Below are 16,278 nucleotides of genomic sequence, written 5' to 3'. Positions count from 1 at the left end.
GAATCTGATCTTAATAAAATGAAAAGACAAGATATAAGTAACTGTCAGTAAACATCATTGGCCAATGTGTCCAACCTGTCCACCCCGTATCATATCAAGCTAACGTTAGCTAACTACCGACTAGGCTAACAGGATAATATTAGCTAATTTGACAAGCACTTACTGGTCAGAATGGATCTTCAAATGACAAACAAAGTTGGAAGTTGTCGTCTGGCTGTCCGAGATGTTGATGCCGCATGTCTCGCACTGTGCTGTTCGTCTTTTGGCGTCAAAATGGTGATTACGAAAGCCGAAGACAATGACTCTCGGTCCCCCTCCCACTGACGGGTCTCTCCAATAAACACGTAAGGTATGTAGAGAGGGCATGATTGATTGACAGGGCTGTGATCCAATCATGACGCCATTCTCAGCCTGCGCTCCTACCGGGTAATCGATATTATTTTTTTAAAAATTATTTATTTTGTATTCAAACTGAAAACATGAACTGAATAACATTCAAGTCATCGTGTCTCAAGTCAAGTGCCGAGTCTTTAACTTCCAAGTACGAGTCGAGTCTCAAGTCCTTTTCTTTTTTGTCAAGTCACAAGTCATCAAAACAGCGACTCGGAGTCCAAGTAACAGTGACTTGAGTCCCCATCTCTGGTTATGGTTCAGTATGATATAAGACGGCATTGAAAACAAACAGAATATGTATACAAATCAATAATTGTCGCCCTTTGGACTCTCTTTTGGTGCATCTAACCCCACCAGGGTTGTAGAGCTCAGGGTTTTCTCATCACAAACCAACAAAGTCAAACTTCTCAGACTTCTCTCTGTAAACGGTGTCAAGGTATTTGGTTTTCGTCTGCTGCTCGCATGCGTTTCTTTGGAAGTCGAACTACATGCCAGACAAATATGCACAGATATGTTGTCTGTGGAAAGAGTGTCTGGTCTCTATGGTTACCACACCAGACGGAGCCATTGCTATGGCAGCAGGTTTGGGCAGAAAGGCGGCTGAAGCAATGCAGCCGATCTGCTAATGTGTCATGGCTGGGTTCCAGATATCACTCAGTCGGCAGTGTTGCACATTCATATCGTCTCCTCACGTGGTTATAATGATTTTATGCAAGCGTAGCGAAGTTATTTTAACGAATGCAGGACTTTACAAGCGGTTATTTTTCTCTGGAAAGTGGAGCAAGCCAGAGTCTGGAGCTACATTGCAGGATTTCTGTGGCTGTCTAATTCATGCAGCAGTTTGTGAAAGTCAGGTGATCAACATTAAACGTGTCTTTTTTGTCTTTTTCGCTCAGGTGCAGCATCGCGTCACAGGTCAGGTGATGGCGCTGAAGATGAACATTTTGGCCAGTAACCGAGCCAACATGCTCAGGGAGGTCCAGCTCATGAACAGACTATCACACCCCAACATACTCAGGTAAAAGAAGTGCTGGTTTCATGTTGCCTCCAACATGTAGCAACATCTTGCTGGTGCAACAGCCGGTTGTGCAATGTTTTAACATGCTGGGGATTATCTCTTTAACTCTGCTGTGCAGTTTTTTTTAATCTGCTGTTGGTTATCATTTGATGTCTGGCTTTTTTATCCTTTATAGCACCAACTCTCAGGGCTCTACCTCAGTTTTGTTTTACTTGTGACCATGAAAAAAAAAATTCAGATTGTTCTGTTTTATCTTCGATTTGTTGATTTTATTTTTAATATTTGTGTTTAATTCACCTTGATAATATTAATTAAAAACCCTTAGTTTATACCCTTTCTAAAGTTAGTGACCTTAATAGACCTTGTCTGCTCATTCTCCAGGTTTATAGGAGTGTGCGTCCATGAGGGTCAGCTTCACGCTCTCACAGAGGTAAGATGCTAACGTGCACACCCAGACAGTTAAGTTAATATTCATCTCTGTCTAAGTGAAGGGTTTTTAAGGCTCATTTTGGTGCCTGAAGTTGATTGAACATCTGGTGCTCTCTGTACAGGTCATGTTGCGCCCTTTAACATGTTACATCATGCATGAATTTAACAAAACCAGTACTCAAAGATGACATAACTTAAGACCTTTAATCCCTTTCTGTTAACCTAAAAAAAACACATAATCGGATGAAATATTTAAAGGGCTTGGAATATCCTGGAAAACCTGGAAACGACTGGTTGGTGGGCTTTTTGTTGGTAGAAAAGGCATTTAGGTGCATTTGGATTGTTAACAGGTTGATAAAGCAGCAAGCAGAATCGGATATATGCAGAGGCCAGACAGTTCATGTCACATGATTCGTACAGATGTGATGACCAGATGTTGACATGTTTACTTAAACAAAACTGTTGCTCAGGAGATTTTAGAGCTACAGATTTTCTTGTTTTTTTTTCTTCATGAATTGGCACAAAGTGAATTTGAATACTTTTGCCATAAAAAGGGAATATTCTCATCACTTTGTGGTTCAGATACATAACGGGGAACCCAAATTCATGAATTCTGATCCATAATGTAAGAAAAGGCAGCAAGAACTCTGTTATTAAAGTGATAGTTCGGAGTAGATTCACCCTAGGGTCATTTGAACCGTGATATTCAGCCAAGTAGCCCACCCGAAGTTTTTCCGATCTTGGCCGAACATCAGCCGAGTTACCGAGTTATCCCGAATAGCTTAGTACAAGCGCTAACGGACCCTGGCAGCATCTCCAAAATTACCACACTAAAATCACATGCCATGACACCAAACTTCTACAGTAGTACAAATATGGTCTGTACTCACAAAACGATGCATTTGGAAGTTTGAAAATAGTCCAGGAGTTTATTATTATCAACACAAGCCTGATAGCTTCTCTGCAGCTAAAGCTGCGTCGACGTCACTTCCTTGATCTGGGAGCTTCAAAGTAAGATGAGGGTTGATCTACTACTGTAGACAACAAAGTATATGCTATATTCTACATGTTTTTTTTTTATGAATTTTTATGTTGTAGAGTTGTGAATTTATTTTATCAATGGAGAAATTGAGCAGCCTTGCTTTGTTGTCTACAGTAGTAGATCAACCCTCATTGAACATTGAAGCTCCCAGATCAAGGAAGTGACGTCGATGCAGCTTTAGCTGCAGAGAAGCTATCAGGCTTGTGTTGATAATAATAAACTCCTGGACTATTTTCAAACTTCCAAATGCATCGTTTTGTGAGTACAGACCATATTTGTACTACTGTAGAAGTTTGGTGTCATGGCATGTGATTTTAGTGTGGCAATTTTGGAGATACTGCCAGGTTCCATTAGCGCTTGTACTAAGCTATTCGGGATAACTCAGTAACTCGGCTGATGTTCAGCCAAGATCGAAAAAACTTCGGGTGGGCTACTTGGCTGGATGTCACGGTTCAAATGACCCTAGGGTGAATCTACTCCGAACTATCACTTCAAATGTTGTGGCTTCACTTGACAGATTGAATAAATGGTTTTAAAGTTACCGGCTGACTAACAAATTATCAGTGAGGGTTTAGCATCACATTTCTGAGCAGGATGAAGTTCTTCAGAGGGAGAATTTAAATTAAAACAAACTATATTGTTGTTAAAGGGTTAGAATGAGCTGTCGTATGTACATTTAAGCAGGAGATTATTGAAACAGGCTTGGTGCTAACGAACATGTTTTTGTTGCTGCTTTGCCCCAGTACATAAACGGTGGTAACTTGGAGCAGCTGTTGGGTAGCGACGTGTACTTATCGTGGACCGTTCGGCTCAGCCTGGCACTGGACATCGCTCGGGGACTGAAGTACCTACACAGCAAGGGCATCTTCCACAGGGACCTCACCTCCAAGGTGACGGCGCACGCAAACAAACATGCATCACTGAGCATTAACAGACCGATCCTCCTCTGGGAGTTTGTTTTGAAAGTTATAATGCACATAAGATGCATGCAATTTGAGGTGCAGCTTGCAGGGATATTCTACAGTTAAATGACCTGAACTCTCACAGAAAGGCACACAAGTGCAAATGTATAAAGTGATGGTCACTGGTATGCACACTGGATACAGAGCAGTAAAATGTAATGCATGTTTGTGACCTCTGACCCTCTGCAGAACTGCCTGGTGCGCTGGGAGGGCCGCATGTGCTCGGCCGTGGTGGGAGACTTTGGCCTGGCGGAGAAAATCCCAGATTACAGGTCAGTCTATAAAACCTAAGTTATAGAGTGCGGCAGTGATTAGATAAGTCCCACTCAATAAATCACATTCTTTCACTTCTATTTGTCCTGTCTTGATGCTCATGCCGTATCTCTGTGCACAGAAACATTTCGCACTACTTCTCCTTTTCCCCTGGAGACATTTGAGTTGGAGTCACACACATAAAGAGACTGTTACTCACACTAAAGCACTCAGATTTTTTTTTTTTTTTTTCCAAAGTATGCAGGCACATGCTGACTCCTCGACAAATATTGTGGTTAGCTCCCTTTTTCTCTCTGTAGAATAATTAAATCTGTTGAATAATGATTTAAACATTGGTGGAAAGACAGTAGCTTGGCTTACAGAGGTGTTGTCAATGTTCATTACTCACTACAAGCTCACAGCTCCATTCTTGCCATCACGTTGTCTGTTCTTCTGTATTTGCAGCTGTTTTTGGTCACTTTTTTTGTGGTGTATTTGATTTATAGCTGGCCCACAGTGTACGTCGAGGAATAAGTTCTATTTTCTCCAGCTATTCCTCCAGTGGTGTCATGACTTACAAAAAATGGTTGATGATAAAATTCTTTACTTGGCAAAGAACAGATTTACCACAATATGGAAAGTATGTTTCCCTTTTTAAAGAGGAAAAGTCATGCATTTAAATTCAAACTCAAGTAAATCCAAGTGCTAAAATTAAACTTTGTAAAACAATAAATTAAAGTTTGATAGACTAAAAAGTGTAATTTAAACTGAATTTGACAGAATTTTACTTTAAACTAACTTACCATTACATTACCTTCTCATGCCCACGCAAAATTTCTCTCCTGTAGTGACAATAAAGGTGTGTCTTATCTTATCTCTTAAAGCTAGAATTTAAATGATTGCTGTAACAAACAAAACTTAAATGTTTTAGAGGAAAATTATTAAAGGAAAAAGTGCAATAAATATGCTTATTTTACTATCTTGCATTAAGTTTTAGCAAGACTGTTATGGAGCCAAAACCAGGAAGAGCTAAGCTAGCATAAAGCTAGAAAATGGGGGAAACATCTTAGCCTTGCCTTCTCGTATTAGAAAACGAAGAAGCATCCACCAGCCAGCACATTAAAAGTTAGCAACATTGAAGTTTCTTGTTATATGAGGAAAAATAAAAGAGTTGCTGAGTGAAAATGAGAGTAAATTCTTTCTCATTTCTAAGCTAAGCTAATTGCCGCCTAGCTAGCTTCACAGTGAACCTACTGTGTTTGTCATTGTTTTCTTTATTAATGTTGTAACATTGGATGGACATTTTAAATTGGGTAAAAGTAATCACTTTGAGCCAAAAGCTCAGGCTTGAGACCGATCTGATCTTTTGGTTTCCAGCAGTCTTTCTACCCTTGTCTTGACTTAACATCAGTTCCTCAAACATATCTTTGTACGTTCATGTGCTCTGGGCTCAGAACGTCCAAGCCAAAAACCCATCGTAATGGTTTCTTTTTGGCATGTCCACATCTTTAAAAAAAAAAAAAAAAACTATCTAGGCTACTTGGGTAGTATTGAAGGTGTTCATTGTTCTGCAGCCACATCCTGTGAAAGATGTAGCCATGGACTGTTACTATGAAGCCTCGAGTTCAACGTTAAACCGTCATCTTGGCTTGCTTGTCACTTCTGGGTGCAAAAACCCATCGATTTGAGTGAGAACTCAGACGACTCTGCAGGTCTTCAGCCATAGCTCCGCTGTAAACCTGTTTATTTCTGCTGTTCAGTTAGTCCTTTTAACGTAGGCTCTATGGGACCGACTCGCTCTTTGTCTGCAGTTTTTTGAATATCTTAAAGCGTGGAGGCTACCACTCGACTAGTTAAAGACTCTGGACTTTACTTGACTTGAGACACGATGACCTGAGTGTTAAGCATCTAGCATAACTTCAAACTTTGTTCGTCATTTGTTGATCCATTCTGACCAGGAAGTGCTTGTCAAATTGGGTAATATTATCCTGTTAGCCTAGTCGGTAGTTAGCTAACGTTAGCTTGATATTATACGGGGTGGGGGACCGTTACTTATATCTTACTGACATCTTGTCTTGTCACTTTATTAAGATCAGATTCTGCAGATAAAATTGCAATAATAAGGTGACTTGACTTGCCCAAGAAAAAATTACTCGAGACTTGAAAGCTGAGACTTGCACATGTGTGACTTGGTCCCATCTCTGCTCACAAGTGCTGGCTGCTGACCCATAGCGGGCTTCTAGAAGCTGGCCTCTCAGCACGTGTGAAGCTGGACGATAAATTGCCTCAGTGGTTAACGGCAGGACGTGTCTTTGATGGCTGGGAGAGGCCAACCTCAAAGCAAAGCTGGCGCTCCTGGCTACGCTTGTTTGGACACATGATCGTGTCCCATCAGACTTTGTCCTCCCCTTCCTCTCCTCTCTGTCAACAGTCCTTTTTAAAAACAAACCCCTTGCTGAGACACGACAGCTGCCACTGTAACCCGACTTGCCCCTTTTCTGTGTGTCGAATGTGAGCTCTGCCTCCGCTCACCCAGTTTGTGCCCAGCCACCATTTGTGTTTACTCAAGTGTCGGGGAGGAGGACATGCTTGTAACTTGGGTGGTTTTCATGCCCTTAACTAAACTCATCTGTATGTATCGGATGGGGTATTAAATGTTAAGGAGATGGGTGTGATTATTTTCCAAATGTAAGGCCACAAAACAAGTCTATGGGGTTACATTCTCTGCTTCCATTTTTTTTTTTTCTACAAATGTCAAGAAAGGCTGCCAAACTGCATAGAATCTCTGAGCAGACCCTTGGAGAGAGTATCTGATCTTCTCTAGTTTAAGATATTGCATAATCTCTTTGACCCAATGACAATGCGAGAGGGTCTTTCCACCTGAACAGTATAAGTCTGGCTGTTTAATCTTGCATACCTGCGCCCTCTGTTTGCTCCAAACTGTTCCGACAGCAGCTGGAGAATGGTGTTCTTTCACCCTGGAGGCCATGTTGGGTTTTTATTTATCTCCAACACCGTAGCGTCCCGCAGCCGACCGCTAACGGAGTGAACAATGTTGACAAACACTGAGTGGGGTGGGTGTGTTGGAGCGTTCCATCTGCGTTTATGGCATGTAGTTAAGAGGGCCTGAGGAAAAATACAAAACTCTCCAAATAAGGTCAAACTATTCCTGTCCTCCAGCTTGGTCTGCTTTACAGGATCTCTGCCGTCCCTCAAATAACAGGTCGCTCTGGTCTTTTGCTCTCTCATTTTTCTCCTCTTTCCACTGAACTTATTCTGTTTGTTTTTGAGTCGAGCTGTTTCCGCTCCGCTTCCTTCTGTCTTCACTGAGGATTCTCATTTTGTCGCACCACTTCTCCAAATGGTGTTTACGTTGGGAGCCGCGACCGTCTCGGCTCTCGTTTCTCCCTCCGCCATCAGTTTGCCCGCCTCGACTTTCTGCTGTATCATAGCCCACCGTAGCAGATGGAAATAGAACGGAGAGGAAGTGTGTGTGTGTGTGTGTGTGTGTGTGTGTGTGTTTGTGGACATGAGAGCAAGCACGTCGTCCACACACATTCTTGTGTTCCTTCCTTTTTCGTTCTGCTAGAATTGCACAACCATATCTCCACATAACTGAAAACACTGCGGCTTCTGAGATGCAAAGGAAGTGCACACAAAAGCGAACACGCTCGCGCAGAGCTTCACCTCGTAAAACCCCTAATTTTTTTTTTTTCTTTTTTACTGGGCTCTGCATTAATCAAATGAGGCGCGACGGCTGCTCGCTCGGCTCTGCTGGTCCCACCATTTGTCATCTCTGCTGGTCTCTTACAGGCGGCAGGGTTAAACTCGATAAATTTAACGTCTTGGTGCACACAAACCTATTTTGGCTTTTGTTTTGTGAAGTCTGGGAATCAATTTGCGTATTTTTCATGTTAAAGAACATGTGTTTATGCATTTGAGGTTTTATTCAAATCGGCCGCACAATGGCTGCAACTGAAGCTCGGTCAGTTAGAATTCATGTGGCAAAATGATTCTTTTTTTTTTTTTTTTTTAAGTCTGTGGACAACACCAGCTTGTAGTTATTGCCATTTGGTCCACACGTGGGTGACCTACCATACATGCACAGTAAACTTGCATCTTCTGGCACAAACATGATGCCATTTTTGTTCTTTTAACCAAAGTCTGAGCAAACTACTGCATATTTTATATCATTTTAAAGGTGAATGATACAGATTCAGGTAAGGATTGAGCTTATAAATCTCTCTGATTCCAGGTCCTTTTCAGATTACAAGCTCTCATGCAGCCGATGCTCCTCAAGGTTACCGACGGTCACATTAAATAATTAAATCAGAGCTTCATAAATAGAGCCTCTAACAAAATTGCAGACCCTTGTGCACCATCAGATAGAGGTATGATCGTGGCATAAGATGGGAAATTGTGTCTCATATTTGAATTTCTTTGTTTGTATTTGACTGATTATATATAATATATTATATTACTAACACTATGCTGTGCTGATGGATTGTTGTTTATTATCTGTATCTTTCTCCATACAATTGATATTTTCTGTTAATTTCTCTGATCAAAATTAAACGACACAATAAAAATGCAAAATATGAAAAAGATGTTTTAATGCCTTCGTTAGATTGTCGAGTAATCTGGGATCGGACACGCAGAACATGGCAGTTTGTGTTATTTCTTCATTCTTTCTTTTACATGTGTCCGTTTCCTCTTTGAAGTGGTTAAAAATGAGGAAAGAGAAAGAAGTAAATTACAGGTTGAAACCGAAGGTGAATACTTTGGATTGTTTTTGTATGAGCTTCAGTCGGTTGAACAGATCTAAAGGATATATTCGCTTTGAACAAATGTAAATGTACTTTATTTATACAGCCCTTTACAGACAATCCTTACCAAAGTGCTTTACAGCAGGTAATAAAGAGAAGAATAAGTAAATACAAAAGAACAGTGAAAGCAATAAAACAAGCTTGACCTTTTCTTGAGGTCGGCTGAACTGAACCTTTTCAAATCTTTATTTTTTTTTCTCTTTTAAAGAAGGAAATCCCAAGAAAACTGTACATGGAAGGTTCTCTTTTAATAACACTTGCTATCAGTAGAAGCCTCACAACTGGGTTTGGTGTTCTGCTCGTGCCATCGAGACTTGAGGTTTCACATTCGTTTGATTTTTAACCCAATCGGACGCCCTTAAAGTCACCGGCGTTGCCTTTACTACAAGATCCCCAAAAGTGAATTTAAGCAGATTGTTCTAAACGTTTATGTTGGTGGAAAAAGATCTGTGATATTTGTCGGAATAGGATTTTAATTTGTGCTGGTTTAGCATTTATCTCTTTTCTTTCCTTCCTCTTTGTTCCTTCCAGCGAGGAGGAAGACCAGGAGCCTCTGGCTGTGGTCGGCTCCCCCTACTGGATGGCCCCGGAGGTGCTAAGAGGAGAAGTGTATAATGAAAAGGTACCGATGGATGCTTTCTTCACTCCCGTTCAGCTGCAGACTGTTGTAAGAGTTCAAGGTCCACAGTGGGTGTGATGACAGCTGGACAAATGAACCAGGCAGTGACGTAAAGCAATAAATATTTAATAAATCCTTTATTGTGTCAAAGGCAAACGGAACTGTTATGTAACGGGTGTATTTCTTGGCCCGAGCAGCGAGTACTTTCTGTAGAGCTCGGTGGAAAACCTGACGGCTAAACAATTCTAACTCTAACACCACTAAAAGCCTCGGGCCAGGCTGTCTGGACTGAGGAAACTCCAGATCTCAGGGTCTAGTAAATGTATTTGCGTTATAATTCAAAAAGACCATTTAAGTAATGTAAAAATGGAGAAAAACGAGGAAACCGAAGCAATGATTTAACTTTTAATCTGAATATTTATGTGTTTTGGAAGGAAATTCGTAGCAATTCTCTGAAATGTTCATGTAATTAAATGAGAATATAAGTCAACGGATCAAACTCTAAACCAAACATGGTGAATGTGCTGCTTATCTTCTTTATTTGATCCCGTCTTTCGGCCTCTGGTTGAGCTTGCTGTTCTGTCCGTGCAGGTGGATGTGTTTGCATACGGCATCATCTTGTGTGAGGTTATAGCGAGGATACAGGCGGACCCAGACTTCCTGCCACGCACCGAGGTACCAATGACGGCTCTCCTCTCGTATATCATCACATACTCATCATCTAATGCATGTCCTGTTCAGCTGCGTCTCTTTATTACATAGAGAAGGTTTACAAGGTTAATGTTTATGTTGTCTCCTTGCATCGAGAACTCAAACTAATCCCTGATTTAAAACTGCAGCTTATGAGAACATCTCCTCACTCAACCCTGAAACCCAGAAACACGCCCATCATGTTTTAAGTAGATTATCTATCCGACATAGAAGTTTTCTTCTGAAGATGATATTCAGATAATCCTCAGGGACGGTGGCTTTCGTTGTATCAAACGCTGCTCCAGCAGATGTCTGTTTGGCAAGCAACTGTGTCCTAATGACCTGAGTTGCACCATACCAGAGCTCATTTTGACAAGTGGATACGTCTCTTTCAAAACTTTACTGATTGTCATCTTGGACAAACAGGAAGCTGACATTTTTTAAAGCTATCTTGATGGACTAAGTGACGAAGCTTTATGTGCTGCGTTTTTCTTCCGCACTTAAGAACCAACAGGTCACCCACTCCCTCATTGCAGGCATATTTTAAAGCTTTAAGTATGTCGTATGTTTAAAAAAAAAAAAAAAACCTGTTCTCCATAAAGCAGTGTGCAGAAATCACATTAGCATGAGCATGTTGGGAGCAAAAGATTGAAAATTGAATTGAATTTAGTGGGTAGACAGTCCAAAAAAATAGTCCCTCAACTCCAATCCTCAGGGCCCACTGCCCTGCATGTTTTAGATGGTTCCCTGCTCCAGCACACCTCGTATGAATGAAACAACTTGTGCACAAGCAAGTTAATGACTCGTTAAGTTGTGTCCAAGCAGGGAAATGTCTAAAACACACAGGACGGTTGCCCCAGAGGACTGGAATAAAGGAACACGGCAGGTTATTTCTGCATATTGAGGCTGCTTAACTCTACAAAAAGTGAAGCCATCATCTGGTTGTACGGCACCAGATTAGATTTTAATCATTATCCGTACATTAGAGAGTGTAAGCTGCGGTTATGTGTGTTTTTGATACTTGAAGGTAAGAATCCATGCATTTTGTTGTACCTTAATGCAGGACTTTGGTCTGGATGTGGAGGCCTTTCGGCAGATTGTGGGAACGTGTCCCCCTGACTTCCTGGATTTGGCCATCGCTTGCTGTAATGTAAGAAACAGAAACTCGTACATCATCTGCCTGCTGCTGGCTAACATGCATCCTTGGTGTTGATTAATCCTACTCTCAAAACAGTAGCTGAAACGGGTGTTTGCTGTAACTGCTATTGTTCATGCAGACTCTCTTTCTAACAAGCCTGTAATAGAAGAGATGAGGGACTAAATCGTCTCCAAATGTTCCCTCCTGGTCCAGAGTTCAGTCTGTCAAATTTAAACTGGACTTTAGTAAAAATGGGTTTATGAAATCGAGTAGATTTCTCATTTTGATGCATTTCTAGGCAAGGCATCTTTATTTATATAGCGCATTTCATACCACAGGCAACTCAATGTGCTTTACATGAAGAAAAGGCATTTAAAAGAACGGCATAAAGCAGCATAAAAAAACAACCAACTTAAAGAGAACTTAAAGAACACAGTTAAAGCAATCAAAGAAGAGGGGGAAAAAGAAAAATATAAACTCAACCATAAGCACACCGAAAGAGAAATGTTTTTAACCTGGATTTAAAAGTGCTCAGTTGGGGCTGATTTCAGGTCTGCTTCTTATGTGGAGGAAAAGTGAGACAAAAACTAACTTGGGAAGATACGATCTCATACTGTTAATCTTTTTAGTTTTAGCTGAAGTTTTTATTTTTGCTGTGAGTTTAGTTTGATTCCTAACGCTCAAATTGCTTTATGAATGACATGTCTAACTGTCTGTATGAACAAGAGGAAAATCCATTTGTGATCCAGTTAATTCAGATTTATATTGACTCCTACAGGGTTGCTTGTTAAGCCTCGTTTCCACTATGTAGTCCGGTACGGGTCGGTTCAGAACGGTACAGGTCGGGTGTCTTTGGGGTCAGCTTGCGTTTCCACTGTACAAAGGGGACCCTCAGGGGTGGGCGGAGTGCGTGCCGAAGTGTAAATGGCAAATAACATCCAGAATTTCGAACCACTTCCAAGCTTCTTCAGCTTAATGCCACACTGGCTTGCGGTCCGGTTGAAACCACTCTGTCATTTTTGCGGCGATCAGCTGGAAAACCTTTTCGTTTCGCACAGCCTCCTCACCAACACCGGAGAGCAGAGCCTGGAGACGGTCCTGTGTGCTCGGTACCCCAAGCAGAAGGGTTCCAAGAATGTAACGGGTACCATGGGACCGGTGCGCTTTGGTGGTAGTGGAAACACTGAAATAAGCGAACCGTTCCGTACCGGACTGCATAGTGGAAACAAGGCTTTAGAGACAGATGTTACGGATAAATCTTGGATAAGGTTTTAGTACTTGATAAAATCGGCATGTTGTTGCTGTTTTTTACCATCTCATTTCCAACCTCTCGTGTCTTTGCCTCCTGCCAGATGAACGCAAAGCTCCGTCCATCTTTTTCCCAAATTGTAGCGGAGCTGGAGAGGAAGCATGCTGAGAGACAGCAGAAGGACGAACCTCTCATCAAAGGTGGGACAGTTTTCAGTTGGATAATGAGAAATGGATGTTTTTACATTGGTAAACTAACCCTTTTTATTCTGGTTTGATTCTTCCATGAAGCTGCTTCTCCAGCTATCGACTCCGTGCGAAGGCGATCCCTCTGCCTCGTGTCAGATCCCCGTCTCTCTCGCAGCAAGTCCGACATGTTGCACCCTGCGGACACGCCTCCTTCTGTTCCCTCAGCGTTTCCCGCTCGCATCAACCCCTTCTCCCAGCGCGAGGACCTCAAAGGCGGGAAAACCAAGCTTTTCGACACTCCCAGCAAGTCGGTCATCTCCTTGACCTTCACCCTGCCTCCACCGCCAGACTGCGATGACTCTCCTCCGTCTGAAGCCGGCGCCGACATGTCCAGGAGGCACAGGCGCTGCCACTCGCTGCCTTGTACGCCTCCGCCGCACCTCACATCGGCACCGGACAACATCCTCACGGAGGAGGAGTCGGCGTACGAGGCGTACGATTCAAACGGCGACACGAACAGAACGAGTGAGGAAGAAAGTTTGTTAGGCGAGAAGGAGACCCACCTGGCGGATGATTCGGGCCTCCCGTCGTCTCTTGAGCCTCTGTCGCTCAACCTGCCGGACCAAGAGGAAGTGGAGGTGGAAGAAGAGGCTGGAGAGGAGGAGCCCATGGACTGTAGCAGCTCCCCGGACACACAGGACACCACTTCCTCTCCTTGCTACAAACAGACCCCGCCTCCTTCTCACTCCTCATCTCCCTTCCAACCGTCCAGCCCTCCGTTTTCCAACGGATGGGGGTCGGCCATCTCCAACGGTCCCCCGTGCCTGCCACCCCTCTCCAGTTTGGACAACCACAACATGGTTGTGAGTCGACCGCTGGGCTGGAGCACTGCCACCGGTGCTCCAACCACTGACGCTCCGACCACCAACAACAACGGCTATCACTCCCCTCCCAGCGACCCGGCCGGTTCCTCTCCGTTCGGATCGAGCAGCGGACACTCGTTGGACCAGGAAGAGGTGATTTCCTGTCCTGGCTGCTGTCTCGCTGGCTTTCGTTTCCCCTCGATGTGTCTGAGAGCTCCACCACGCAGAAATCCCTACAAGAACCTGAACGGGGATCACGCAGCCTCCCGCGGGCTGCTTTGTTCGGGACCAAAGGGCCTGCCACCCTCGCCTACCCCCACAACCACCACCACCAGCCTGGAGCCGGGACTCGCCTTGCCAGGGGCGCAGACATAAACCCTGACGTCTCGACACCAAATGCAAGTGGAGCAGGCATGAACTCTGCAACCAAAAATCTCTTCCCTGGAAATTAAGCGGGTCTTCTTAACATTTTGCACAGATTTTAATGCAGCAATACTCTGCTTTTTTTCCAGACACACTTTTTGTTGCACAGGAGGCTCCGAGTGTCTACAGGAGTTTAATAATACACTGTCCGGACTTAAAGACCTGGCTTGCTTTCTCCCAGGGACAGGAACTGTGCTGGTGACGCCCTCTGCTGGACCGAGGTGCATTACAGCCCGATGTCAGCTGTGCCTGTGATTAGACTGATAATTGATAGTCCAGAACTGATCAGCATGTGAACACTCCAGTTTGGGACCCAGTCAGTGAGACCCTGTATATTTTGCGGTTGTAAAGATTCTTATATTGGATGATATTGATGATGCTGATATGAGGAATGTTAAGCTTAGTATTAATGCTGTTGCAATGATTTTTGATGTTCGATGCTGCTCCTGAATGAACAGGCAGTTTTTGCTTTCATGTCTTCAATTATTAAGAGGTGTATGGCACACTGCTGAGGTATGTTTGTGTAATGTAGAGGTGTGAGAGGCTGTGTGTGTGTGTTGGTGTGTGTGCTGTACACCGTTCTTAGACCTATTTTTGTTGCTGTATGATCTCTGTTGGCCTTTCTGGTTGCCTGTTAAGCACTTCAACCGTATTACTGTTGTTAACGAGAAAACTGTTTATCCTTATATTTGGGAATGAATGTTCAAACACCTGCTTAAGAGATGTACAGATTCTTATTATTTAAAGATGGCATTGAATAAAAAGATGGAATGCACCTATGTTCTCCTGATTAACTTTCTTTTTTTTGTTCCATAGTCCACTGATATTTTGCGCAGACATTTAATTTTTTTTTCTCCCCATGAGCTGTCCCCTTACCGTGGGGGGGGGGGGGTTGCGTGCCCCAATGAGTCTGGGAGCTATGTTGCCCGTGGCTTTAAGCCCCTGGTAGGGTCACCCAAGGCAAACCGATCCTAGATGAGGGACCAGACAAAGAACGGCTCATAAAACCCCCTGTGATGATGAATACTATTGGACAACGTTTCCCTTTGCCCGGACTCAGGTCACCGGGGCCTCCCCCTGGAGCCAGGCCCAGGGGCGGGGCCTGGCAGCAAGGGCCCATGGGGCTCGGTCGGGCACAGTCTGAAAATTTGACGTGGGTCGGGCTCACCATCTGTGGTAGGGGCTAAGGGGGTCGGGTGCAATGCGAGCTGGGCAGCAGCCGAAGGTGGAGACCTTGGCGGTCTGATTCTCGGCTACTGAAGCTGGCTCTTGGGACGTTGAACAGTTGGGGAAGGAGCCTGAGCTGGAGTTTCAACCATGTCCTGGGGAGGTGGGGGATATTGAGTCTGAATGGGCCATGTTCCGTGCCTCCATTGTTGAGGCGGCTGACCGGAGCTGTGGCCGTAAGGTGGTCAGTGCCTGTAGTGGCGGCAACCCCCGAAACCGTCAGGGAAGCCGTCAAGCTGAAGGAGTCAGTTCCAGTGGGACTCTGGAAGCAGCTGATGGTACCGACAGACCAAGCGGAACGCAGCCTCTGCGGTTGCTGAGGCAAAAACTCGGGCATGGGAGGAGTTCGTTGAGGCCATGGAGAACGACTTCCGGACGGCCTCGAAGAGATTCTGGTCCACCATCCGGCAGCTTAGAGGGGAAGCAGTGCACCGTCAACACTGTTTAGGGTGGGGAGATATGAATCGCTCAGATTCATAGCTGCCAATTGTAACGAAATAACTCCGGCCTTCAAAGTAGGACCTGAACCGCTTTGACCGTGTCTCTCAGGAAATCCTGTGGGGGGTGCTCCCGGAGTATGGTGTGCCGGACCCCTTGATATGGGCTGCTCGGTCTCTGTATGACCAGTGTCAGAGTTTGGTCCGTATCGCCAGCAGTAAGTCGGACGTGTTTCCTGTGAGGGTTGGACTCTGTCAGGGCTGCCCTTTGTCAACGATTCTGTTCATAATTTTTATGGACAGAATTTCTAGGCGCAGCCAGGGCGTTGAGGGGGTCCGTTTTGGCAACCTCAGAATCGGGTCTCTGCTTTTTGCGGACGATGTGGTTCTGTTGGCGTCGTCGGGCCGTGACCTTCAGCTCTCACTGGAGCGGTTCGCAACCGAGTGTGAAGCGGCTGGGATGAGAATCGGCACCTCCAAATCTGAGACCATGGTCCTCGGCCGGAAAAGGGTGGAATGCCC

General features: G+C 44.1%; 1 protein-coding gene across 1 annotated transcript in view; it reads left to right on the top strand.

The window, feature by feature from the left end:
* tesk1b (testis associated actin remodelling kinase 1b) overlaps nucleotides 1-14,867 on the top strand; it is a 31,486-nt gene extending 16,619 nt beyond the window's left edge. Inside the window, exons 3-11 of the mRNA XM_075451265.1 lie at nucleotides 1,290-1,411; nucleotides 1,793-1,841; nucleotides 3,626-3,772; nucleotides 4,034-4,116; nucleotides 9,454-9,544; nucleotides 10,133-10,216; nucleotides 11,295-11,381; nucleotides 12,722-12,818; nucleotides 12,909-14,867. Coding sequence (XP_075307380.1) covers nucleotides 1,290-1,411; nucleotides 1,793-1,841; nucleotides 3,626-3,772; nucleotides 4,034-4,116; nucleotides 9,454-9,544; nucleotides 10,133-10,216; nucleotides 11,295-11,381; nucleotides 12,722-12,818; nucleotides 12,909-14,044 — 1,896 coding nt within the window. The 3' untranslated portion in view covers nucleotides 14,045-14,867. The remainder of the gene's footprint in view (nucleotides 1-1,289; nucleotides 1,412-1,792; nucleotides 1,842-3,625; nucleotides 3,773-4,033; nucleotides 4,117-9,453; nucleotides 9,545-10,132; nucleotides 10,217-11,294; nucleotides 11,382-12,721; nucleotides 12,819-12,908) is intronic.
* Nucleotides 14,868-16,278: the final 1,411 nt, after the last annotated feature.

Source organism: Odontesthes bonariensis, chromosome 19 (assembly GCF_027942865.1).
Source record: "Odontesthes bonariensis isolate fOdoBon6 chromosome 19, fOdoBon6.hap1, whole genome shotgun sequence".
NCBI classification, from domain to species: Eukaryota; Metazoa; Chordata; class Actinopteri; order Atheriniformes; family Atherinopsidae; genus Odontesthes; species Odontesthes bonariensis.
This window is presented reverse-complemented; position numbering and strand designations above follow the sequence as displayed.